The following is a 25,618-nucleotide window of genomic DNA, read 5'->3' on the forward strand; positions in this document are numbered from 1 at the left end:
ATTCTAAATGCTTCTATTGCCTAAATTATTCATAACCGAAGTTTACACATTCACTGATGAGTAATTAGTTGGAATGATATCATTTTTCTTCGGCAATAAGGGTTGGAAATCTCTTTGCTTTATTACTTTATATTTTGTAAGAGAGTTGATCAAAAGTATGATAATTACCTTTTAGCCAAAAAAAGAAGAAGTTATATCACCTCTAAAACCCAATAACAGCACGCCACGTAAAGGCGTTTACTTCCCTCGAATAAGCATAAGCCGTAATCTATGACGTGGCGGGCTCGTATTTATCAAATACTATCTAAAACCACGTGATGTTGAGCTGTCCTCGGAATATTCCGTAATTGCCCAGAAGATTTTTATGACGTAATTATTATCGTCCCTACTTAAAGACGGACTTGAAATCTAATTGTATCAAACGATCGATAATTTAATTTTAATGAAACTTGAAATCCGCCAATCCAACGGCCCTATATAAATACCAGTTTCCGCTAATCGGTTTACTCGTTTTGTTGTTGGCGTAACCACGAAGCATCCAAACCACTGCAATTTTTTTCCCCTCTTTTGCCTTTTTCGAAGAAAGTAACTTCGAAAACCCTAACCCTAGCCCCAGCTTCACCCAAGTCTTGGATTCGTTTCGCTTTCCTCGTTGAATTTCTCGTTTCGAAATCGGTGCGTTTCTTTCTTTAATCCTTTTCTTTTTCTTGATTCTCTCGCGTATTATCTGCAAATCGATATCTGTATTGTTTGTTTGGTGAGTTCTTTTCTTGATTGGTTGAACACTGCGGCAGCCATAGGCGGCTGGCTAGGCTTCTCTTCTCTTCTTTTCTTTTCTGAATTTTTGCAGATTTATGTGCTACTTCTTTTTTTCTGTTTATTTGGTGAGAAAACGAAGAATTTCTTTTTCTGTTTGACTAATTTTAATGCACTTTTAACATATCAGCGGCTTTTCTTTTTTGTAATTGTTAAAAATTTGAGGGGTATTTTTTGTTTTTAATTTTTATCATGAAAGCTATTTATTATGTAAAGTAATTGTATGTTGTATAATTTTGATTTTAGAATTACTTGAGGGCGTTCTTTTTCCTGTTAGTAAGGCTTGTGTGTTTTGTCTCTGAAGATTGAGCTGGCCTTTTTTTTTAATTTTAATTTAAAGATATTCTTTTTTTTTACCTTGTCTCGAATTTCTCCATGTACTGTTTGGAATAAATTGTTGACCTTGTCAGATGGCGGCTAAACCACTTACAAGTGAAGCAATTGCACTCACAGAAAAGAAAATGGATATGACGTTGGGTGAGCTATTAGCTGTTTGTACCTTTTTAAGTTCTTTTCTTTTGGGGAAAATTGTTTATTGATTAGTTTTATTTTCTATGAACTTAGATGATATCATTAAAATGTCAAAAAATTCAACTAAAGCCAAGAAGCAGCAAAGGGCTCCGGTAAGAATTTTTTACTCTAGAAACACATTTTTATTGTTTCACATGTTGTAGTTGATATTCTAATATGTTTTTTCTTTACCATCAGATTAAAAGTCAGAAACCTGTGAATAATGCTGCTAAAGAGAAGGCTTTGAAGGTGCAACAGTATATGGACTCACGGTCCTCTCTCAGACAGGTGTGTGATTTTTATTGCTGTTGTTGATAAATTTATATATGTTCTGGGTGTGAACATTGATGTCAAATTTTTTACCCTTTCTGCTCCATGTGTGTTAATCAGGGGGTTCTCGCGCAAAGAAGGTCAAATTTCCAGGGGAACCGATTCCCTTTGGCAGCTGAGGCCGCACGTAGGGCTGCAATTGCCCCAATTCGGGTTAGAGCTTTTAATGGTAGCAGGGTGGCTAATATGAATAAACCAAGGTATAAGGATTTTGAGCTTAGCTCATATTGTTACTTTATGCAAGCAGCTTTGATTTCTAATAGCTGGAATAGTTATATTTATAACAACTGCCCATCTTATCGTTGAATCATTGCAGCAGGTAAAACATGGATCTTCTACAATATTGATGACCTCTGCAATGTGGTCCTGGTTAAACTTATTTCAAGTTGCATGTTATGTGGAACTCCCAAATATTTGATTAGGTTTCTTGTGGAAAAGTGGCCAAATTTGGGATTATCTTGAAGTATTGGCTTTTTATTGTTCATACTACCCAAAATACCATGCTTGTAGCATAAGCTTCGTATCTGTGGTTATTTCATTTTTTTCATGGGCATGCCTAATTTGGAATCAGTTTTCTGCCTTTTGGGTTGGATATTGAAGTATCTGAGTAGCAAGTTGTTGATTGTTGTTATCATGTTTGAAGGAGGTGGATTTAGAACTACATGACACTGTGTTTTGATGTTTGCAACGTGCAAGAGCTGTATGGGTGCATGCAAAGATTGTGTAGGTGGCTTGTTATCTGATTGGACGAACTCTTCACCTGTCTAGAAATGTCAGTTGGGTAGTTTGTGGTTACGCTAATGGATTATGTAGTTCTATCTGCTCGGTCATTCCATTGGTTTCGATGTTCTTCATCAAGTAGTTTTGGCCACTTCAGATTCTTTGATGAATTTAGTTGTTGGGAGTTTATGAGAGGTTGCATATCCGTCAATGTACGCTACTAGTTTTAACTAGTCTGGAGGCATGTGGTTTATCTAACTAGCCCTTTTTTTCCAGTCAACTGTTGATACTTCTTTTTACTCATCATTTCTAGGATTTCTCTTACCTGCTAAATTTATGGCTGGGTCTTATCATCTTTAAGGACCATGGATTGATTGACACAATGATACTCAAGAAAAAATGGATAAGTTTGGCGAAGAGAACAGATTGCTGCCTCTGGCGCCATATTGAAATCTTTGAGCTCTAAATAACCAAGCATGAAGAATACTGGGTTGGGGAATGTTGAAAGGGCTAAGTTGATTTTATCTAGTTGTTTAGATGTAAATTTGACATCTGTTTCGCACCTTTCATGGCATCTACGAGATGTGTTGATTTTTTTTCCAAGGTGGGCTTGGAGGTTGCTCGAATGGAAGTTTGCTGCTTGTCCGACAGTCTGGAGAATTCACCCTTGTGGTTTTCCCCAGTTCTGCTCCTGCATGGGAGGGCTTTCTCTCCGTTTTTTGTGATAGCAAATCATTTCCGGTGTTTGGTTTAGACTCCCGATTATGTTGTTGAATTGGAAAGCTTTTTGGAATAGAAAGGAGTTATATTACAGATGGTTTGTCTTATCTTTCTGTTTATTGGAAATAAATATAGTCTTCCTATGATGGTAAGATTCTCAAGTCTCAATGCTATAGTACTGGTTGCTGGCATGTTGGATGAAAGCTAGTCTCTTGTTGGACTTACCTCTCTGATTGTTTTGAACTGTTTCAGTTATGCATTCATGGTTTTCACTTCTGGGTGCAGGATTGGAGCACCACCCGTCCAAAGGAGGGCTGTAAATGGAGGCTTTGCTGCAAAGGTATTCTCTTATCTCAAAGGAAGTTATACGGTTGATTACGTGATCTGTGGGGGCTTTGTAATGTATTCACTTTCATGAGTTGGGACATAGATTCTTTCTTAAATTGGTGGCTTTTTAACAACTTGGCTTTGCACATTAATTGTGTACAATTTCAATTAGATTGGGGATCTCTTGTCAATCCCCAAGTAGTCATTTATATGAATTGCTTGTTGCATTTGTTATTCTGGGTTGATGCCTAGTGAGCAATTTTTACCTTTATAGCCACATCAGCAGCAGCAGCAGCAGCAGCAGCAGGAGCAGCAAGGAAATGTAGCAACTAAGCAAAGGCCTCAGACGCTGGATTCGCTGTTTGCCAATATGAAGGAACAGCGAATGAGGGTGTTGTCACGTCAGCACAATACTGCACAACGCAATGGTGGTGGCCGGCAAAGAATGCCTTGGGGGAGGGGCCGGTTCGGCAACTGATGTGCGTGAGATGTATCCCTTTAGGAGAAGTGTAGAGCCCTCTTCTATCCTGTCATTTCTGCCTACTACGTGGATGCTAATCTGAGGTTGCTTTATACTGGCTTCTTGTCTTCAACATTTGCTATCAACTTGCTCTTCTAGCTTTCTATGTGAGAATGTGACAATTCAGTTGTACTTTTTAGGTTCTGCTGAACTAGCGATGTATAGTAGTGTTCTTTCAATTGCTATTGGTTCTTCGAACTGTGCCTCTTGAGCACTTGGGGAAATGTAATGGTGTTTTTAGGCAATGAAACATCCATTCCAGAACATCATCTTCTAATCCATGGGGCTAGTTAAGAAGTTAACAAATGGATGGATCGTGGATCCTCTCAAGACGGCGGCATACCCTTAGCATGGCCCAAAGTAACTATAACCGAAATATGTTACGCCGATTTAAAATATGCAGAGTGGAAAACAAGTATCTCTGCTCCTACCGAGATCATGTGGTCAATGGTATCTCTTGGGGAAAAGGCCATTGAGCTAGTGCTCAAAGAGGTGATTCATTGGTAGGCCTAGTTCCCTCGGTAAACGGTATTCAACAGTGCGCAGTGAAAGAGGCCATCGAGACACATAATTTCTTGTATCGGAATATTTGTATTGCATCAACCTAGTGATTGGGCAAATGCTGTCTTCTTTGTCCGATACCAAATCTCTTAAATATTTGTTTTTGGCCAGATGTGATAGAGTAAATTGCAGCGATTCTGAGTACGACCGCAGGCCAGCGTTAAGGGGGTGTAGCTCATATGGTAGAGCGCTCGCTTCGCATGCGAGAGGCACGGGGTTCGATTCCCCGCACCTCCAATTGCTATTTTTAATGCGACCTTTTTCCTATCTTGTGGGCGATCACCTGTGACCTGTCAATGGGAATGATGCTTATCCTTTCATAAAACAACTATTTCCATGTGTCCTCTGAACCTCTCGTTCTTCATCATCTTCATCCTTCATCCAAAGTGAGAAAAACGAAACGATTTTTTTTTTTTAAAGAAAACACTCTAGTTCTGGTTCTAAGGCTTGTAAAAGCAAAGGGGAAAATAAAATGACTCTGAACATAGCTTCTTCACCTTGGCTGTCTCGCTTTTCTCCTCCAATCTTCACAAAACTGCCCGAATATTCTCCAAACAACCGCAACAGCACCAGCACCAGCAACGCTACTCTTTTGTTTCTCCTTTTACGCACCAATTCCCTCTCTTCTCTCAAAACTAACAAACCTTTCAAACCCAGAGCTTCATTAAAAAACACCCAATCAAACGGCGTCCTTGAAGGGGAGGAAACCTCCGTTTTAAACGAGGAGTTACTGAGCAGAGTCTCGGCTACTAAAGATGCGGACGAAGCACTGGAAATGATCGATCAGAGTCAGAGTGAAAGCAGTGAACAACGATATGGCGGCGTTGTGAGTGGCTCTGATTGTCGTTTGATAATAAGCGCCGCGCTTGATCGTAACAATGCTGACTTGGCTTTGTCTGTTTTCTACTCCATGCGTTCCAGTTTCGACACAGGTTTACTTTTTTCTTTTTTCTTATTTAACCTTAAAACACGAAAAACATTGTCTTTCTGTTCTAGTTATCGAATGTTTTTGGTGATAGGCGTAAGTGAGAATGGGCCATTGGTTGATAGATGGAAATGGTCAAGACCCAATGTCGGTATCTACACTACATTAGTTCAGGGCTTGGCAGTATCGTTAAGGGTCTCTGATGCTCTTAGAATGATCGATGATATTTGCCGAATAGGAGTTTCTCCTGGTGAGGAGGTATAAAAGCTAATTTTGTTCTTTCTATTTACTTATAAAAGATGTTCCTTTTGATAACTCTGATTGAACAAACCTTCTGGGTCTTTTTGGTTTTTTCTTTAATCTTTCGGTAGGTTCCTTTTGGGAAGGTTGTAAGATGTCCCATTTGTACCATAGCTGTTGGTGTTGCTCAACCACAACTTGGAATTCAGGTATATACATTGAAGTCTTTGGTACTGATTTATTGCCTGTTCTGTAATTACAACTTCCAGGATTGGAAAGTTTGTTAAGAGTGCTACCGCAGCTACAAAATCTAGGTTGTAGTTGCATAATATTGGCCCTTTATGCACACATGCCAACTGCATGATTATGGTGTGAACCAGAGAAGAAAAAAAGAAGAACACATTTTTACTTGCCCTATTGATTGCTTACTGCGAAAATTGAACTTTCTGTTCTCTTTTTCTAATGTTTTCTTTACTGTTCTTGTTTCCAAAATATCTTCTTTCTGAAATTCTGCTTCTAAGAGAACAAGCTTTTATCCAGAGGTAGCCTGAATTTTCAACCTGTGTTTCTGCACCTCTATAGAATTTTTTGCATAAATTGTTGATGCTCAAGCCAGAATTCATGCATATTTTACCCAAAATTTTACTATCTATTTCTATGCATTTCTGCAGATTGTATGTTGTGCCAAATGCCGCTACAAGTATGAGCTTGTTTCTGGCAACATAGTTAGTGTTGACTCAGAGGAAATCAGGTTGGTTTATTTCTGTTTGCTTTACTTTACTAGGATGTTTGCCTTTTCTCCAACTGATGTAAACTCATTTTCCTTTACTCATGGCTTTTAAACTTGTTTTCCTTAGCTAAGTGAGTTACCAGCCGTGGTATATAATTTAAGTATGGTTGACTATAGACATACTTAATTAATATATAGTGTGTCCATATCTTACCTTGCAAATTTAATAAACTTTCCAAATACCTTGAAAATGACACGTTGCTTTATTCATAAAAGAACACTAGGATCAAGTATTTTGCTGGATTACTGTGGTTGAATCTTTTTTAACTTGCCATAACTTATTTTGCATAAGCAATTATGAATGCACTATATTTATCAGTTGAAATTGAAAGACTTTAGCAATATTTTCTTTATTTTGGTTTTAATGTTGATAACACAATATATACGTGTATGGTGTTGATGCTGGGATATTCACTTTTTCTAAGGAACTCCTCCTGCCGAACGCAGCATGGAGATTCCAGCATGGAAAAGGGGGCTAAAATCTCTGCAGATACTGAAGCAAAGCATTCCTGCTGCTGTTCACTCTATTGTGGTATGCATTTTTTACCTTGTTGAGTCATTCTGCTTCTCTTATTTGACAATTTGATCTTTTGGATTCAAAACTTGGTTCTTGTGTCAAATTATGATCATTCAAAATGCGACTTGCAATCTTTTTTATTTCATCAGTGAATCTAGTGATCCAATATGTGACAGGATCTTTAGAGTTTTCTTCTCATCATTGAAGCCAAAACCTGAACGCTCTTTATATGATTTATTACTCTCAGTGGCTTTCTTCACAAATCTTTTAATTTAAGCTGCAAATTCTTAGTTTATGTACTCAGCCCCTCCAACCCTTTTTTAATCAGTTCTATCCTCATCCTCTTTTCAGGTTCAAACTCCTTCTGGTGTGGCCCGTACACACAGGTTTGCAACTGAAACAGTTGATCTCCCAGCACAAGAAGGAGAAAGGGTAACCATTGCTTGTGCTGCTCCTTCAAATGTTTATAGAGAGGTTGGACCCTTCAAGTTTAGTCCAAAGGACCCTAACCTCTACCCTGGAGAACCAATGTGCCTGACAAACCACACAGATGGCCGGGAATCACAATTATTAAGAGCCCCTGCAAAAGATGGAAACTCGTCCTTACTTAATCCTGCCTTTCTCATTCCAATTCTCACTGTTCTGGCTGCTGGAGATGCTGCCTCAGGAATAATAGACCCAAGCTTGCCACAATTGCTTTCAGTTGCTGCTGTAGGATCACTTGCTGTTGGAGCAACTTTAAATGCTGTGATTTTTCCCCAATTGAATATGGTAAGCTATTATCTTGGCTTGCTTTAGTTCTAGTATTCTGCTTGTAAAACCTTTAAACCCTGGTATAATCAAGATTCCAACCCTTTTTTAAGGCTATCATTTAATTTCAAGTTTTTCACAGCACTAAGTTCCCACTTTTCTGTTTTAAATGCTAATTATTGCTTGATAGCATCACTTCAGTGATTTTAGGTATTATTTGTTATTCATAGCAATCAGGATATGTAGTTCAGCTCCGCAATCTGATTCTGCTATTTCTATGGAAGCCGTTCAGGAATTTTCTCAGAGAGAATAAATGCATACTCATTGTCTATTGATGGTGACAGCTTCCTCAAAGATCGGTGGAAACAACTGCTATCAAGCAGCAACTTTTATCTCAGTACGATGTACTGCAGTCTCGCATCAGGGACCTAAAAGAAGCTGCTGAAAAAGAGGTATGGTCTTGCGAATTGCAACTGTAATATAGTTAACTATTTTCCTAGTTAGGTCTTTCACTTGGGACACTTGCTGCCAGAGTTTCAACTTTGGCCCTAAGGTGCTTGGAATGGAAATCATAATTTCTCCTATCCTGGCAGTCCAGAAGCAGAATCTTGTTAAACTGAAATTTTTACTATTTTGAAAATTTGCATAGGAAATGACAGAATTAAGGATGTAATTCGGATTTATGTAAACGTCTTTTTCCCATTAAGCAAATTGAAATGAGCATCTGCAAAGACAGTCATGAAATTTGATACATGAAGTTGACTCTTATATGTCAGTCAATGAAGATTATGTACTCAGTTTACTGCTTCTGCAAATGTGTATTTTGAAGATTGGCTTTTTTAAAAACTAACTACATGTGATTTTAAACTTGAAACTTCAAAATTTATTGTTTGCTGCCTGTGAATTTTCTCACGGGAACTTTCATATTGTATATTGGTGTTGAAGTATGAGCTTGACTGGATGAAGTCTTAATCTTCTAGATATAAGTTGAAAGAATGTATATTTTGTCAACACACTTTTTTTTTTAAAAAAAATATATATGTTTGATAAATCGTACTCCTCAATCATTCATTAACCATAGTTGTTTTCGATGTCACTTCATCCTAGGGTGTTTTGAAGTTTTATTCAAGAAGCTTGTTCATTCATGTGTAGGTTTGGATGTTGGCTCGCATGTGCCAATTGGATAACAAAATTTTTGCCATAGGAGAATCTTCTTATCGGTGAAAATCTCTAAACATTCTTATTACTCCTGTTTTGATTATTATGCCTTCTGTTCTTAAGATGAATATCTTTCTCATTGGCCATCATGTGTTTTAATATGGCTCAAGCCTCCAGGTCACTTGCTTCATTTTCAGTAGGGTGAAACAATGTTTTCTTTGTTCTCTGTTTCCAGTGCCCGGAGAAGTAGAATCAAAAGGGTGCGAGAAGGCTTGGAGAATTCTCTAAGGGGAAGGATTGAACTCATTGATAGTTATGCAAGAGTATGTCTTTCTACCATAAAACCTTAACAATTCTTTTCTGTTTATTCTTATGAATTGCATCAGGTTGATATATGTGGTATTGTTTACTCATCAGATCTCTTCAATGATTGAAATTGAGGTAGAAATGGACTCTGATGTTCTAGCTGCTGAAGCAGCAAGCAATGCAGTGAGCACTAGTCTATATTTTGTTTCTCTGCATTTACCTGGCACATTTGATGATTAAATTAAGTGATTTTTTCTATAGGAAACTATCGCTGAACAGATACAACAAATCATGGAGCTGGAGAATCTTGAAGAGGCATGTTTCTATCTCTCAAAGCAATTTTCTTTTTACTTATAGCGCCCCCCCCCCCCACCTCTCCCGATATAAAGCTTGTGGATTTAGACATAGCTCTGTGTGTTTTGGGATATCCCACAACGCTCTGATTGAAATTGGTTATCCTAAACTCATGAAAATATCTAATATTAAAAATTTAGAAGTCAGGGAACTGGACAAAAAGACAAGGTTTTACTTGCCAAGAGATCATATGAGGCTCTTAGCAAGTATAAAAACTCAATTCAACTCCTGACAAAGGCCCTTAGTATTTTATTTTCTTAGCCTACAGCCTACAGGTAGGATGAACTGATGATCGGGTGCAACTTTCTCTTTCTGGTTCTATACCGCCCAGCAGCTTGTTTCTACTACTACCGTTGGCATGCCATTTCTCTTCTGCTGACCTAGTATCTACCATGGATTTGAAACACATGGTGTAGTTTGACTCTTGTTTGGTTTCTTCCTCCCTCTTAATTTCTTCTAACATGTTTATGCAGAAATGGAAACTCCAAGCTGAAGCAAATGATGAGGCAGAAAAATTACTTAGTTCCCAATCCATACCAACAGAACAGATTTAGATATCTAGTTAGTAATCATTTGATTCAAGTAACACTCATTTAGCATGGTTAAGCATCAGTCTGGTGGCAGCATCATTTGCCTTTTGCCCAAGGACATTCCTTTTCAGTTGGATCACTTTGAAAATCGGGCCATCGATGTTGGAGATCGAATGTCTGACAATGATCCATATAACTTCCAAAGCATTTCAATCTATGCTGGATCGGATTTAGGAGAAGGTGAACAACGGAACCTTGGCAGTTGGCTACCTGCCTTAGTCACAGCAAAACGCCATTCCAACAACTTGCTGGATAGCTTGGTTCCAACCGCAGATTCTTGTATATGTAATTGATCCTGGCCTGGCACTTGTAAATTTTGCAGCAAATGTATGTATTCTAAAACAGATAAAGCATCAAATCATAATAATTTCTTCTATAATGGAAAATTGGGGTTGAAAAAGTTTTCATGTAACTTCTCATATCTTTTTCAATCATTGGTTCTTGGTGGCATTTAAATTGTTCTCTATTTGCGCCCATTGTTAGATTCGAAGAAGTCAAAAGAGAATGGGTTTCACGTCTATCTTCGTGCTGTTGGCCTATCAACCACCTGTCGCCACCAAATTAACCAAGTGCCCGTTTGCTCTAAGTGACACGAAACCCAATCCAACTAGGTTAGGTGCAATCTCTTCACCCATTCCTTCTTCTTTTCCTTGTTTGCTTCTTCTGTTTACTTTTTCCTTTTCTCCTTTCGATGCATGGAACCAGGACGTTTCAGATGGCAATAGCTTTTGTATGCAAAAGTTAGGAATTTGAGAATATATTTATTTATAAGATAAAAAGTAACATGCAACCTCGTGCTGTCCATATTTTACGTGATTAAGTGACATAAAAGTCTAAACTTTTGGACTTGGTAAGAAACCCTCCCTCTTTAAAATATTTCCTCTGCCTTTGTCATTGCCCCTAATGATTCCGTTTTTACTGGTTCTTCCTGAAGCTTTCTAGGACTCTGGCTCATTTCCGGGGCATTCACGAACCTATGGCACTTCCGTATCTTATCTTTCCTTTTGCAAAAAGGCAATTATAAAAACAACAAGATTCTCAAAGTTTTAGGAAAAGATGGCCAAAGTCCCACAGAATTTATTCTCTGCCATGAATTGGGGTCATCGAAATTTCTTGACTGGGATTTAGAATTCCCCTTTTTTTTTCCCCCATATATACAAACTAGGATATTACCAATTTATGAAACATTAAATACGGTATTGAATGCCCTTTTAATCACTTGACCTAAAGCATCCTTTTCAGTTGTCATGATTCACAAAAGCATTTTCCTTTCCTTGTTCATCATAAATGGTTTTATTACCTTCTTTTCAAAGGTATCATTGATGCTGGATTGCACTTTCCCAACACAGGAATTGATTGCGAGTTTATGACACATGAGGAGCTTAACGGAATTAGCATATCAAAGCTATTTATATAATATTTACAAATATTTCCATCACCATGGACCACTTCCAATATTTCTTAATGCCTACCACCGCCCTATCACATGATAATGCAATTTATTCATGCAATTCTCATTGGTACATTTACAAAAAAGAAGTGTCATACCACTAATTTCTCTTTCGAAATAAGGAACAGCTTTCAACATAATTCATGTGTTCTATAATAAAAAAGGGATTGCTGTTTGGGTTAAATATGTAAATTAGCAGAATTTCATATCCTCGATTGTAAATTCATTTTGGCTATTAATACTTATTAATTAATTACGTATTAATATGGTAATTTACTAATTTCTTTATTCTGTTCTGACTTCTGATTACGTCCCATTGAACTCTTTCTTTTCTTGTCGTCCCAGAAATGAAAAAAAGGTCAATAAATTCACCGATTTTTCTGGAAAAAATAATATAAAAATAATTAAGAGAGTTATTAAAACCCCGAGAATATCCCTTTCCAAACGGGGCAAAAAATAAAGTACCAGAAGGTTAGTTTGGTCCAAACGGATCTGAAACTGCCACGTAACCTGTAGACTCCCTGGACTTCAAAAGTAGACAAAATCTCTACACGTGGCCGATCCTCTAAGCTCTTTATCTCTCCTCAGTCAGAAACGTAAACAAAATCTTTTCCTTTTCCATTTCCTATCTCCTTCCTCTATCTTTCGGTCTCTCCTTTTTCTTTCCAATTCTCCTTCCTTCCAGTATAAATTCCCCCCTCTTTTCTCTCCCTTAATTCAAAGGAAAAAAAAGAAAGCCTTTACAAGCGTAACGCTCTGCTCTCGGTTTCTTTCCACTCTCTGGTTTTGTCTTCGGTTATTTTTCTCTGTTTTTTTTTTCTTAATTGGATCGATCATGTCGAAAAACATTCTGGTGACCGGTGGAGCCGGTTATATTGGGAGCCACACGGTGTTGCAGTTGCTATTAGGCGGCTACAGAGCGGTGGTTGTTGATAATCTAGATAATTCCTCGGAGGTTGCTATTAAAAGAGTCGAAGAACTCGCCGGTGAATTCGGCAAAAATCTTTCTTTTCTTCAGGTTCGTTGAACGGTTGAACTCACCGGTTTTCGTTTTTTATTTTTTTCTAGGAAAAAGAAAAGAAAAGATGTCTGGAGGTGTAATTTTGTAATTATTTTAATGAGAGATTGCTGAGTTGGGTGCCAGAGAATTAAGGCTTATTTAATTTTATGTTTTCGTAGTTAATTTGGAGTCTATTTGGTTTAAATTTGATTTATTTTTAGGCTTAGTTGATAATTGAATTGCTATAGCTGGCAACACGGTGCGTTGTAAAACTTAGGCGGTATGATGTTGAATGTCTTTTTTTTTTTTTTTAAGGCGAAAAATTGGTGAAATAATTGCCAACAGTAGACGACATTTCACTTTTCAGTTTCTATTTTGTTTTCACATGCTTTTTTAAAATGCTTTAGTTTTGGTTGCTGAAGGACTTAGTGAATTGACTTACTTTTGGCTTTGTTTCCATTGAACTACGATGGTAATTTAGAAGTTATAATTGCTTCTAAAAATTTTTAATCAGAGATTGCTTCAAATGCACGTGGAAAAAGTTATGCCTTTTATTGTTCAAATTGATCAGTTTAGTGAGCTACATAATTTGATTAAACAGAGTTACTGAGTTGTCAGGTGAAGATTCCTTAAATTAAAAAAAATAAATAAATAAAGCCCTTTTGGTTTGTTTTCGTGTTTCAATTATTATAACGTTAGTAAGTAACTACAAAAGTGTTTCTTTCTTAAATCTTTTATCTGTATTTTTTCTTCTTTTTTTTTTTTTTAATTTATTGAAGCTTTCTTTTGATTGGGAATGTTTGGATCTAGTTCACTAGTCGGCTGTATCAGTTATAAATTGCTTTTGGGATGACGTTTAAAAGTTTACACTTTAATTTTTCTATTGTAAAGTAACTTATACTGGGTCTTAGGGGGAAGTAAATTGTTTTTGCTATTTTAGGAATTTTTTTTACCTTTTTAGGTACTAAGATTTGTTAACGATTTATCTGGAATCTTGCACTTCGAGGATCTCTATGTTTTGTTTTTGCTTCCTTTTAAGAATCAAATGTATATTTGTCTGATTTTGGCCGATAATCATAATCAATCATGTGTTGTTGAATTATTGTAAAAATATTATGTCATTAAAGTATTGTTTACATGCCCATGATTTGTTATGAATATAAATCTTTGATGGTCCTAATATTTGAACCTCTGCTTTCAACTGCAGATGGACCTTCGGGATAGACCAGCACTCGAAAAACTTTTTGCTAAAACAAAGTACTGTTAGAAATCAATATGTGGTTTTTCTTTTGCCGTTTCCTCTTGCTCAATCTCTAAGATTATTACATGATTATGTTGCAGGTTTGATGCTGTGATTCACTTTGCTGGACTAAAAGCAGTTGGTGAAAGTGTACAGAAACCATTGCTCTATTATGACAACAATCTCATTGGAACAATCACTCTATTGGAATTAATGGCTGCACATGGATGTAAAAATGTACCTCTCTCTCCCTTCCTTATGTGATATGTTCTGCAGCTACATAACTTTGTTTATTGCAAAAAGAACAAAAATGCTGTTTCTGGCCTTTTGTTGCTTTTCTACTATAAGGAAATCATTAAAACTAGGGTTATGATTTCTTCTGGATCAATTCAATGATTAAGTTCATTGACATTTTCTTCAGAACATATCACATAAGTATGATCCTTTTGAATCTGGAATTAGATTTTGAATTTGTATAATTCAATTAGTTATGAATTGGATTGTCATTTTTGAGTTTTAGAACTTGACCATTCTTCTAATTTAATACATTTCAGCTTGTATTTTCATCATCTGCTACTGTTTATGGCTGGCCAAAGGAGGTTCCATGTACAGAAGAGTTCCCCCTGGCTGCAGTGAATCCATATGGACGAACCAAGGTATGTACTGAGCCTTTTGTAACTGCATACGCCTTAGCAACTTGGAGAAACAGTAAGGATAAAGAAGGAACTGTTAATGGTTATTATACTTTTACTGGTTTTGTTGAGGGATCTCTTATGAGTACTTAGGCATTTGTCAATTGACTCTTTCTCCCATAGTGTCATCTAATCATTTCTGACATGGTTGGTCTCTCAGCTTTTCATTGAAGAGATGTGTCGTGATATCCGCAGTTCTGATTCTGAATGGAAGATCATACTCCTAAGATATTTTAATCCAGTTGGTGCACATCCTAGTGGCCATATAGGTGAAGATCCCCGTGGTATTCCAAACAATCTCATGCCTTTTGTGCAACAAGTTGCTGTTGGCAGGCGACCAGCATTGACAGTGTTTGGAAATGACTATTCAACAAAGGATGGGACTGGGGTAAGTTTTGATTTATAGTTGCCAACTTTATGGATCTTTTTGAAATATAATCTGTCCAGCAGGCTAAAGTTTTGTCAGTATACCATGATGTTAGATTCCTACGGGGTCTCGTCTTTTCTCATATTTAAGAATTTGTTTCGGATAGTGAAATCTGTTTTTGACTGTATATGATTTTGAATTTTCCAGCTTCCAGCTATAACTTTCTTTCTCAATAAAGCTTGATACCTTTAAACTCCTACTATCTTCTTGGAATCCCTCTATACTTATTCTATACTGCTTAACACTGGATATTGATGCATCTTCCGACATATTCACTGAATCCCCATTCACCACTTGCTACATCATTCCTTTAAGCAAATCCTTTCTTCCTTCTAACATGCTAGACCACCCCCATGAAGCTCTGGCTCCTTTTTTAGCATTCAGAGCAAGGTTTGATCACTAGTGACAAAGTGCTGATCATTTGTCTCTTTTCAGATACGCGATTACATCCATGTTGTTGATTTAGCGGATGGGCACATTGCTGCACTACGTAAATTATCTGATCCGAATATAGGTATGTTTGGTTCCTTGTTTTGTTAGAATGCATCTGATTCTGTTAGAATGCCTCAACTAATCTGTTTATTGTAACAGGGCAGAGTCATATATGGGAGTGGTTTTATCGGTTCTTTCTTGATTGTTATTTTTCTGTAATTGCAACTATTTATTCCTTGATGATGTTAGTTTGTGAGATCAATGAATTATGAAAATTTTCAACAGCATATGTTAATAAACATATAATTAAGGATAGCATTCTGTAAAAGTGGTGCTTATGAGCTATATGCTATTACAGGTTGTGAGGTCTACAACTTGGGAACAGGAAAGGGAACATCAGTTTTGGAGATGGTTGCTGCATTTGAAAAGGCATCCGGAAAGGTGTTGTTTCCTTGTTTGGTTTTTGTCTATTCATATTTGGAGTTGTACTTATTTGTTATTCTTGGTATAGAGTTAACATGCCAACTTGTTTACTTTTATCAGAAAATTCCTCTTGTAATGGCTGGGCGTCGACCCGGTGATGCCGAAATTGTTTATGCTTCCACAGAAAAGGCGGAGCGTGAGTTGAATTGGACGTAAGAGCTTCACATACATGCAAAAGTTCGAAATTTCTTTTTTTCCTGAAATAGTACAGTTAATGTAACTGCTAGCAAAACTTAGATCTTGTGGCATCATCTTATACTAATTCTTACCATAAGCCTGTTGTCTTTGCAGGGCAAAATACGGTATTGAGGAGATGTGCAGGGATCAGTGGAACTGGGCCAGCAAAAACCCATATGGATATGAATCTTCTGAGTCAACTAACTGAGTGCCAAGACTTTGTCACCCCACGATTCTTATCAAAAACACTCAGATTAGATTTTCTTAACTTTAATTTCACAGATTTATAGGCGATTATCACTTAGGTATTACGATTATAGAGAATAAGGGGCACTTTGTTTAGGCTGCTTCGATTTCTCTGAAGCTGGTGTTGTGCCCCTCATTGCTACTATTTTCTTTTCTGGCTATTTGTCGAGTTAATTCATTTGACCCTGTTATAATGAGCTACAACTATTTTAATGACAATATCCTCTTTGTCCTTTGTAAGTTTTATGTTGTATAGAATCTTGGTTCCAGTTTTTTACTCTCTGCCCCCTTCCCCTCTATCCCTAAACGTCACAGTTTCAAAGAGAAAGACATGAATCTCACATTGATTTTGTATTAAGTGTTTATATCATTTTATATCTAGGAAACGATTTTTTGTGAAATAGAACTATAAGTGCGATAATACAAAATAAATAATAATCTTTCTAATAGAAAACTTGCAAGCGTAACAGAACAAATATTTTAAAAAGTTGGATTTTGAACCGGGTAGGGTCGTGGGTTGGGGAGGATTGGGGGGGGACAGGTGGCCCACCGCTACAAAAGGCAAAGAGCAACGGTCTACTGGTCCCCATGGCAGGCAGGAGTCCAACGGCTCTAATGGGTTTGTTTGAACGGTGTTAACATTCTTTTCGACCCCCATCTCTTTCCTCCCCTCTCAAATTTTTATTAATTTTTATTCTCTCATTTGATGGGACATAATAGAATATAAATATATAATTTTTACAAATTCAATGCCTTTCTCTATGTGATATTGATATACAATTTATGACGTCATATATATGAAGATTTATCACGGCCAAAGAAAATTAAGTGTTTGTTTGGATGGATAAAAGTGGAAAGCAAAGGCGTCCACTACTGCCCATTTTCTTTATAATTTAAACTAAAATAATAATAAAAAAAAAAGAGGAAATGAGGATTCGCCAAGTGTTGCCAACTGCAAATGTGCCGTTGGGCCAAAATGCTTGTTTTAAAAAGATGGTGGGTCCTTTTAGTTTGGGTTTTGAATTTTGCAAAGCCTCCTACAATAGACAAATATGAAAATTAAGGAGAAAAACCAATCGTTGAGAATTCAATGATGGGTAATTCGAATCTTATAACCTTTGTCCTTTTTTATTTAAATGATTCTCAATTGGATTCTTTTTTTCCTTTTGTGTAATTTCCTTATGGTTTTGAATAAATTTAAATCAGTAATTATATATTTATAAAAACCTTCAAACTTTAAACATGAACTACGCAAACGCGGCCTTAGAAGCAATAAGAAGTAACTAGGAAATAACTCTGCAGCGAAAACTCGCGAGTCAAAGCAGTCAATTTACCCAATGGCTAAAAAAACCAAGTGATTTACCCAACCGCCACGTTTAATCGTAGTTATCACCCCTCCCCCACCCGCATTGCTTACTCTCTTGTCGTACGACTCACCTTTACTGTTGGAAGTCATCGACATATCCCTTCACTTCAAACGAAGAAATAAATACAAAAAAATTAAATTAAAAAAATAATTAATTAAAACGCGCTTCACTTTAAAGCCACTCTCTTATTCTTCTCCCCTTTCAAAACCTTCAAACGCAAAGTCTTCTCTCTCTCTTTCTCTTTCTCTGGACGGCACTTATTTACGTTCTCGCACAGATCTGACGGTGCCGTTTTTACTTCATCAGGTCAGATCTAGCTGATCTGAATCCGACGCCGTCTTAGTAACCGGCACCGATCTGTCTTTTTTTATAAAGAAATGGAGAATTTGATATCTCTTGTCAACAAGATTCAAAGAGCTTGCACGGCTCTTGGTGACCACGGTGAGGCAAGCGCATTGCCTACTCTTTGGGACTCTTTACCGGCGATTGCCGTCGTCGGCGGTCAGGTCAGCAACCGTTCTTTCGTTCTCTTTTCAATTTTAGTCGACTTTTTTTCTTCTTTTTTCTTTTATTTTCAGCTGATCTGAGATTGGAATTTCAACAGAGTTCAGGGAAGTCTTCGGTGCTCGAAAGCATTGTCGGCAAGGATTTTTTACCACGTGGATCCGGTAAAAAATTAATTTGCCTCATTCAATCTTATTTTTCGTCGCTAAGAACTTAAGAAATGATCTTTTGCCTTTTTTTGGTTTAAAAATTGACGCAGGAATTGTTACTCGGAGACCTTTGGTGTTACAGCTTCATAAGAGTGAAGAAGGAAGCAGAGAATACGCTGAGTTTCTTCACCTTCCAAGAAAAAGATTCACCGATTTCTGTAAATTTCTTTTTTATTTCCTTTCAGCTTTTTTCCCCACTTTTACCATAAGGTAATCTTGGATTTTAACTTGATCATTATCTGTGTTATAGCTGCTGTTAGGAAAGAGATTCAAGATGAGACGGATAGAGAAACTGGCCGAACCAAACAAATCTCCAGTGTTCCAATTCATCTTAGCATATATTCTCCCGGCGGTATGATCTGGATATAAATTGTTCTTTTCTTTTTGGTAGATTATTTGATTCTTTGTAAAATTTCCAGCCCTTTTCTTGACGTCTTGACTTTTTTTTTCTCTGTTTAATTTGTTGCAGTTGTCAATTTGACTCTAATTGACCTTCCCGGTCTTACGAAGGTAGCAGTAGGTAAGTATAATGCTTATCACAATTTTAGTGTTTTTTTATTGACTGCAATATATTTTGGGGACCTATAAACATGTAATTATCGAAATTGCGTTTTCCTTCACTATGTAAAATCGAGTATAAGAACTATGGCATCTTACCACTTTAGCACTTAAAACCCCCGCCCCCCCACCCCCATTTTTTGTTCTTCTCATTGCCATATAATTAGCAAGATTCTTCTAGATTAAAAGGTGAAATTGATGGATTATCTTGCTAAATGCAGAGGGTCAACCAGACAGCATTGTGCAAGATATTGAGAATATGGTTCGCTCCTATATTGAGAAGGTAAAATGTGATGTCTTTTTTGTCTAAGTTCAGTGCTCCAGTTGTCAGGAAATTTACTTCAATAAGATTTAAAATGATGTTTCAGCTTACTACCTTTACAAAAATAGTTATTTTTAATGTTGTGTCAATTCAAGTTGTAGGAAAAGTGTGTTGTGGATAGTTGTTGCTGTCTTTTTTCCTGCGGTAACTTTGCAGTGTACATTTTTTGATGATTTATGCAAGAATGAAAGCTGAATAGTGCTGCACTATCTTTTTTTCCTGGACTTTTTATGCAGCCCAACTGTATAATCTTAGCAATTTCACCTGCTAATCAAGATCTTGCTACATCAGATGCAATTAAAATCTCACGTGAGGTGGACCCTACAGGTATGCTCTTGCAATGCCAGTTCATGCTATATTCTTTTTTCTTTGTCAGGCACCTCCAAGTTTGCATCTTCTGTACTTTGTTGATCAGTACGAAGCCATGGGTGCTTTTTAATTTTTATGTTGTAAAAAATTGCTATGATATGTAGAGTTTTTGACGTTTGGTTTCTAATACTTCGTATTGGTATAACCTTTCAGGGGAGAGGACACTTGGTGTCTTGACAAAGATTGATCTGATGGATAAGGGTACTGATGCAGTTGATGTAAGTTGATTTATGCTTGATATAGACATGCTAATCTTATTGAAGTCCTGAGTATTTGAAGCCTTTGGCATTATTGTGTTCTGATTCGTATTTCTGTTGGCTTAGATTTTGGAAGGAAAATCTTATAGGCTGAAATTCCCTTGGGTTGGTGTTGTGAACCGCTCACAAGCAGATATTAACAAGAATGTTGACATGATTGCTGCTCGGCGCAGAGAGCGAGAGTATTTTGCTAATACACCAGAGTATAAGCACCTTGCACACAGAATGGGTTCTGAGCATCTTGCTAAGGTGCTCTCAAAGGTATGCTAGTGGGTAATTGTGCTTGTTTTCTTTTTTCTTAAACCTTTTCAATCCTCAATTTTTGCTTGCAAAGGACAGGCTGGTACTTGATTCAATTGTAGTAACCTAGTTGACATGTTTAATGTGTCAGCATTTGGAAACTGTAATCAAGTCCAGAATCCCAGGCATTCAGTCCCTTATTAATAAAACAATTGCTGAACTCGAAACTGAATTGAGTCGCCTTGGAAAGCCTATTGCAGCTGATGCAGGCGTAAGTGTGCTCTTCCTATTTTCTGTGTGGGTGTGTGCGGGTGCACATTCAGATTGGTTGAATATGGATTTTTTGCTATTCCACTTTCAGTTGATTTTAAGTTTTTTGAGAATTGCTGATGGTTGAGATGATTATACAGGGAAAATTGTACACAATTATGGAGATTTGTCGTCTTTTTGATCAAAATTACAGGGAGCATCTGGATGGCGTGTATGTATCAATTCTCTTGTTTTTATCATCCTTAAGTCACCTGTGCCCTGGCAGGTATGGATGCCGTCTTTTTGACTTTAATTATTGTTACAGGCGACCTGGTGGTGATAAGGTGTACAATGTTTTCGACAACCAACTTCCTGCTGCTTTGAAAAGGTTGCAATTTGACAAGCAACTTTCAATGGAGAATATTAGGAAGCTCATTACTGAAGCTGATGGATATCAACCTCATTTAATAGCTCCTGAACAAGGATATCGTCGTTTGATTGAATCTACTTTAATTACTATTAGAGGTCCGGCTGAGGCTGCTGTTGATGCGGTATGAAAGAAAATTTTAGAAATAGGGTATATTATGTTCAATTTGACATGTGGAGTTTACTCTGTAACTATTTCTTAAAGATCATAACTTGGATCAGTTTAATTATGATACATTCCCTTTAAAACCATTTCAAAAATTGAGAATTTTGGGATGTCATTCTTTCACATCTTGCCCATAGGTTATATAAATCTTTAGAATTTACTGGAGATCACTTTTTTATTTCATGGGTGGGAAGGGATCACGGATGTAAAATGCATTGAACTAGATTTTCTGCTATATTGGGGAAGGAAGCATGAGGAGTCTTCACAAAGTCAGCATACATTGCTGCACCTTTACTAAATATTACTATATATTAGGACATTTTTGTCTACTACATCATGTGTTTTCCTTTCAAATATATGAATTACTCTGTGCGTCATGCTGTTCATCCAGTCATACTTCAAAGTGGATTGATTTTATTTATCACATTTTTCAGGTTCATTCCATTCTGAAGGATTTGATTCACAAGGCTATGAGTGAGACTCCAGTAGGTTCCTGTCTATGCAATATCTTATTCATGTATCAAAGAAATTATGCCTGTTGGAGTATTATAATTCATACCATCAATTTGGTTTTGTTTTCAGGAGTTAAAGCAGTATCCTGCTCTGAGGGTAGAGGTTGGAAATGCTGCAGTTGAGTCTCTTGACAGAATGAGGGAACAGAGCAAAAAAGCAACACTTCAACTGGTTGATATGGAATGTAGTTACCTTACAGTTGATTTCTTCCGAAAGCTTCCTCAAGATGTTGAGAAGGGTGGCAACCCTACACAATCAATATTTGACAGATACAATGACTCATACCTGAGGAGAATTGGTAGGTTCATAACACAAAAAAGAAGTTTCTTGAAGGACAGAGATATCTGTTGTTTGAAATTTCAATGCATGATATTAAAATTGAATGTATTTTATTGCTGATCATGGGCGTCTCTGACAATGCATGAGCAGGGACAACCGTTTTGTCATATGTTAATATGGTTTGTGCTACTTTGCGGCACTCCATTCCAAAGTCCATTGTTTATTGTCAAGTCCGTGAAGCTAAAAGAAGCCTGCTGGACTTTTTCTACACTGAATTGGGTAAACTGGAGGTGAGAACAGTTCTCTCCCTTACCGTCTTCTCATTACTTATTTTGTTGAAACAGATGATTTGTGTGATTGACTGGTCGGAAAATTCTTGTAGCAAAAACGATTATCAGCATTGTTGAATGAGGATCCAGCAATCATGGAGCGACGTAGTGCTCTTGCAAAGAGGCTGGAATTATACAGGAGTGCACAGGCAGAAATCGATACAGTTGCTTGGTCCAAGTAGACTGGTGGCATCATTCTTTCATTTATGAGCAGAGTAACTGGGGAAGAACCGGGGAGGGTCATTTTGTTGTATGTCATGAAGGCAAAATAGTTTTAACCAGAAAGCAACTTCATTTGTTGTGTATGCTACATTTATATATATCTATAATATACAAATGTTTGCCAGTCTTGGTCTGGGAGTATTTGCGCTTTGTCTAATGTGCTCTTGTGAGCTGCTGCTCATTTTGTCTTTGAAATTGTCATTTTCAAAGGCTTGTCTTTTTATTTTATAATAATTGTGATAAATTTTCTAAAATGAATAGCGTTTTGCTGCAGCTGATATTTTTCCTGATAAGTCTCAAGTGTTACGGTTTATATTTTGGTCTTGAATATGTTATTATTAATTTTTTTTATTTCGAAGCCCAAATATCCATTAAAGCCCACTTCAACACCACGACCGTAAGCCCACTTTCCCTCGGGTTTCTAAGTCCAAATTCCAACTCTCAGTCTTAAGTCCGAAGTCGACGCGACGATGTCGTTTCGGATAAAAATTAGTGGTATCGGAAACGACGTGGTCTGCGTACGAGGCCTGTGGTGTTGCTCTCTTCCCACTTGAGGCATCACAGAAAAAGCAGACAGGTCGCACATTTTAAATGTTCTGTTGGATGACGGAGACATCTTAACGTTGGTTTATGTCTGTGTCGCCAACCAACTGCTTTAAATTCAGAACAAAAATCTTCACAAATCTTATGTATAAGTCACCCAGATCTGCTCTTCCCTTTAATTTCTCAAGAAGGTAATAATCTTTCCCTGCAATATTTTCCCGTTAGCATTTAAAGCTGTCATTGTCGTTTCTTGTAACCGACTCTGCAGAATTGCCATATTTTCTTTTTCTTTGCTTTCTTCGTTTTAGTCTTGAAGAAGCATTCAGATATTTGGTTGCTTTTAGCCATTTATCTTGATGGGTTTGTCTTAAGCTAGTTATCTTTCATTATGCTGTTTGTTTGTAGGCCTTTAATTTAGTTAGTTAAGTAATATTATTAAGTAGATTTCAGTTTCATGGCTAACTTGAGGAAGAGGAAGAAGATGCACTGAGATAATGGTAGTTTTAGCCATTTTCTCTTGGTGGGTTTGCATTGAAATTAGTTGATTCTTGATCATGCTTAGGTGATTTTGGTTTTTATGGATCTGCATCAATTTGATGATGAGTAGAAATCAAATAAAAAATTTCAACATAGATTACGTGAGGGGACTTTATATGGGGTAAGGTAATTGGTTTACAAAAGGATTAATAGTTATTTTGTAGTTTTGTAAATCTTGGATCACTTTTTCTCTTCTGCCTTGTTTTAATAATCTTTGTTTTGGCTGCAACCACAGCCATCTCACCAGGTACAAACTGTAAAAGACGAGTTAAATGCTACTAAAAGATTTTACAAACTTGTAGCATCCGTTGAGAGTTGAGGCACAAGAGTCTGAAGTCTGTAGTATTTAATTTATATGGTGCCCTTTAGAACTTGGATTTTGCGGTTCTCAGAAAGTTATGTGGTGGCTGCCACTGGCTGGCTTGCATGAATTATTTCTGTAAAATTTGGTCTAGGTACTTCTGCTTGATTCTGCCACATCAAAGTGTGCTAAATTATTCTTGAAACTTTATTTGTTCAAAAATGGTTGGGAACCAATCTGTCTTTTATTTTGTTGTGGTTTAAATTTTCTCATGATAAAATTTACTTGATTAATTAGTTTATTCTAAATAAACTTGGGAAACCATATTCCAGGCTTTTGAAAAATGTTAAAATGTATTTCCATGATTCCATCCGATGGCTTGTTGGAGAACCCTTTGAAATTTAGGAGCATTGCATGTTCTTGTTGACACTTGCTTTGCCTTGATAAATGCATCTTATTTGGAAAGTCTTTAGATTGTATGAAATAATTTGAACTGCTGACTGCTTTATGTTCTTTGGTTTTACTTGGGCATGCAGCTTAGACTTTCTAAATATCAAGAAGAAAGAACAGGATTGTGAACGCTTTTATGGCCTCTGAGAGGGAAGATTTTGGTCTTTCAGGGCCCTTACACCTAAATAGTATAGATTGGTAAGATCTTCCTCCCATTAAACAGAAAGAACCCAAGAAACTTTTTACCTTCCAAATATCTATAAGGTCTAAGAACTTGAGGATTTTAGCGCCTATTTTAATCTAAGCAGGTGGTAATGTCTTATGTGCTGAAATATTGTTGTGTTTATCGCATGCAGGACCAATGCACATCATCGAAGGTCTGTAGCAGCCAGTTTGGTTGAGGGTGTCTATATTTTGGAGCGAGACCGCCAGGAAAAACGTCAAGAATCTCAAGCTCTGGCTCCTCCTTGGTGGGAGTTCTTCCATTTTAAGTTGATTCGTCAGCTTGTTGATGATGCTGATTTTTGCATCTTTGGTGCCATTTATGAGTATAAGCCTCCATCATCTCATTGTCATGACTCAATTGATCGAAGCCCCCACTATGTGATTGCCTTCCGAGGTACCATAACTAAACCAGACTCCTTCTCAAGAGACTTTGAGTTGGATATCCACATAATACGAAATGGTCTCCACCAGACTTCTCGCTTTGAGATTGCCATGCAAGCTGTTCGAAACATGGTTGCTGCTGTGGGTGATTCAAACGTCTGGTTAGCTGGCCATTCCCTTGGGGCAGCAATGGCAATGCTGGCTGGAAAGACTATGGCTAAGACAGGCATTTTTCTGGAAGCTTTCCTCTTCAATCCACCATTCTTATCTGCCCCAATTGAGAGAATTAAAGATAAGAAAGTGAAACATGGACTTCGATTTGCTGGCAGTGTCATCACAGCTGGACTTGCTCTTGCCACAAAGGGTAACAGTCTAAGGAGTCGGTCTGAAGATCCATTTGCTGCTTTGTCTGCGTGGACACCATGTTTATTTGTGAATCCTGCTGACCACTTATGCTCTGAATATGTTGGCTATTTTGAGCATAGGAAAAAGATGGAAGAGATTGGGGCCGGGGCTATCGAGAGGTTAGCAACCCAGCATTCATTAGGAGGTCTATTTATGAGTGTCGTGGGAAGGGGTGCAGAAGCTGCAGAACCACTGCATCTGCTTCCTTCAGCAAATTTGACAGTGAATCTAACTCCTGCACAAGATTTCAAGCAAGCCCATGGGATTCACCAGTGGTGGGGACCTGAAGTACACTTGAAGTGCAACCTTTACAAGTATAAATAGTTTGTGCTTGTCCTGATTTATGTTGTATATGTACCATTAGAGGAATCCTTTAGTGGTTTCTGTTGCTGTGGATTGAGGAAAACATAGAAACATGTATTGTTTCAGTGTCATCTCAAACTGATTGATTGCAGCCAATTATCTTATCAAATTATAGGAAGTCA

At 37.2% G+C, this 25,618-nt stretch overlaps 5 protein-coding genes and 1 non-coding gene across 13 annotated transcripts; all 6 read left to right on the forward strand.

Annotated features, from left to right (window-relative positions):
- The first annotated feature begins 494 nt into the window (after window positions 1–494).
- Window positions 495–4,207, forward strand: LOC18606712 (uncharacterized). Of its 3 annotated transcripts, none has more exons than XM_088804648.1 (7): window positions 495–675; window positions 1,227–1,293; window positions 1,381–1,439; window positions 1,525–1,614; window positions 1,717–1,855; window positions 3,378–3,436; window positions 3,698–4,207. In XM_088804648.1, exons 2-7 carry the CDS (start codon window positions 1,227–1,229, stop codon window positions 3,899–3,901), a joined length of 618 nt encoding a protein of 205 aa, XP_088660774.1. In that variant the 5' UTR covers window positions 495–675; the 3' UTR covers window positions 3,902–4,207. The 3 variants fall into 3 exon arrangements, with proteins under 3 accessions (XP_088660774.1, XP_007040540.2, XP_088660775.1); XM_007040478.3 differs by having other exon boundaries at window positions 496–675; window positions 1,717–1,856; window positions 3,382–3,436; XM_088804649.1 differs by lacking the exons at window positions 495–675; window positions 1,227–1,293 and having other exon boundaries at window positions 1,371–1,439.
- Window positions 4,208–4,668: 461 nt separating this feature from the next.
- On the forward strand, window positions 4,669–4,741 carry TRNAA-CGC (transfer RNA alanine (anticodon CGC)). Its single transcript has one exon. It is a non-coding gene; the product is annotated as a tRNA-Ala (tRNA).
- A 72-nt stretch (window positions 4,742–4,813) lies between these two features.
- LOC18606713 (Pentatricopeptide repeat (PPR) superfamily protein) lies at window positions 4,814–10,546 on the forward strand. The gene is made up of 12 exons (XM_007040480.3): window positions 4,814–5,436; window positions 5,524–5,687; window positions 5,801–5,878; window positions 6,341–6,420; window positions 6,907–6,991; window positions 7,328–7,747; window positions 8,071–8,178; window positions 8,879–8,946; window positions 9,120–9,207; window positions 9,302–9,373; window positions 9,452–9,505; window positions 10,018–10,546. Exons 1-12 carry the CDS (start codon window positions 4,977–4,979, stop codon window positions 10,096–10,098), a joined length of 1,758 nt encoding a protein of 585 aa, XP_007040542.3. The 5' UTR covers window positions 4,814–4,976; the 3' UTR covers window positions 10,099–10,546.
- Window positions 10,547–12,175: 1,629 nt separating this feature from the next.
- On the forward strand, window positions 12,176–16,521 carry LOC18606714 (UDP-glucose 4-epimerase GEPI48). Its single transcript, XM_018118397.2, has 9 exons — window positions 12,176–12,602; window positions 13,792–13,841; window positions 13,926–14,061; window positions 14,379–14,480; window positions 14,677–14,904; window positions 15,379–15,457; window positions 15,734–15,816; window positions 15,919–16,010; window positions 16,150–16,521. Exons 1-9 carry the CDS (start codon window positions 12,420–12,422, stop codon window positions 16,241–16,243), a joined length of 1,047 nt encoding a protein of 348 aa, XP_017973886.2. The 5' UTR covers window positions 12,176–12,419; the 3' UTR covers window positions 16,244–16,521.
- A 1,279-nt stretch (window positions 16,522–17,800) lies between these two features.
- On the forward strand, window positions 17,801–22,415 carry LOC18606715 (dynamin-related protein 5A). 2 transcript variants are annotated; one of them, XM_018117695.2, is made up of 16 exons: window positions 17,801–18,154; window positions 18,253–18,316; window positions 18,412–18,519; window positions 18,612–18,713; window positions 18,831–18,881; window positions 19,141–19,202; window positions 19,478–19,568; window positions 19,764–19,828; window positions 19,934–20,128; window positions 20,259–20,378; window positions 20,518–20,588; window positions 20,682–20,907; window positions 21,383–21,433; window positions 21,531–21,759; window positions 21,891–22,030; window positions 22,123–22,415. In XM_018117695.2, the coding sequence occupies exons 1-16, from the start codon at window positions 18,026–18,028 to the stop codon at window positions 22,249–22,251; spliced, it is 1,833 nt and encodes a 610-aa protein (XP_017973184.1). In that variant the 5' UTR covers window positions 17,801–18,025; the 3' UTR covers window positions 22,252–22,415. The 2 variants fall into 2 exon arrangements, with proteins under 2 accessions (XP_017973184.1, XP_017973183.1); XM_018117694.2 differs by having other exon boundaries at window positions 20,518–20,907.
- Window positions 22,416–22,865: 450 nt separating this feature from the next.
- Window positions 22,866–25,605, forward strand: LOC18606716 (alpha/beta-Hydrolases superfamily protein). Of its 5 annotated transcripts, none has more exons than XM_007040485.3 (3): window positions 22,866–23,025; window positions 24,209–24,320; window positions 24,479–25,605. In XM_007040485.3, the coding sequence occupies exons 2-3, from the start codon at window positions 24,259–24,261 to the stop codon at window positions 25,455–25,457; spliced, it is 1,041 nt and encodes a 346-aa protein (XP_007040547.1). In that variant the 5' UTR covers window positions 22,866–23,025; window positions 24,209–24,258; the 3' UTR covers window positions 25,458–25,605. The 5 variants fall into 5 exon arrangements, with proteins under 5 accessions (XP_007040547.1, XP_007040549.1, XP_017973186.1 ...); XM_007040487.3 differs by lacking the exon at window positions 22,866–23,025 and adding an exon at window positions 23,208–23,497; XM_018117697.2 differs by lacking the exon at window positions 22,866–23,025 and adding an exon at window positions 23,208–23,492.
- Window positions 25,606–25,618: the final 13 nt, after the last annotated feature.

This window comes from Theobroma cacao, chromosome 3, assembly GCF_053813885.1.
Source record: "Theobroma cacao isolate CCN51 chromosome 3, ASM5381388v1, whole genome shotgun sequence".
NCBI classification, from domain to species: Eukaryota; Viridiplantae; Streptophyta; class Magnoliopsida; order Malvales; family Malvaceae; genus Theobroma; species Theobroma cacao.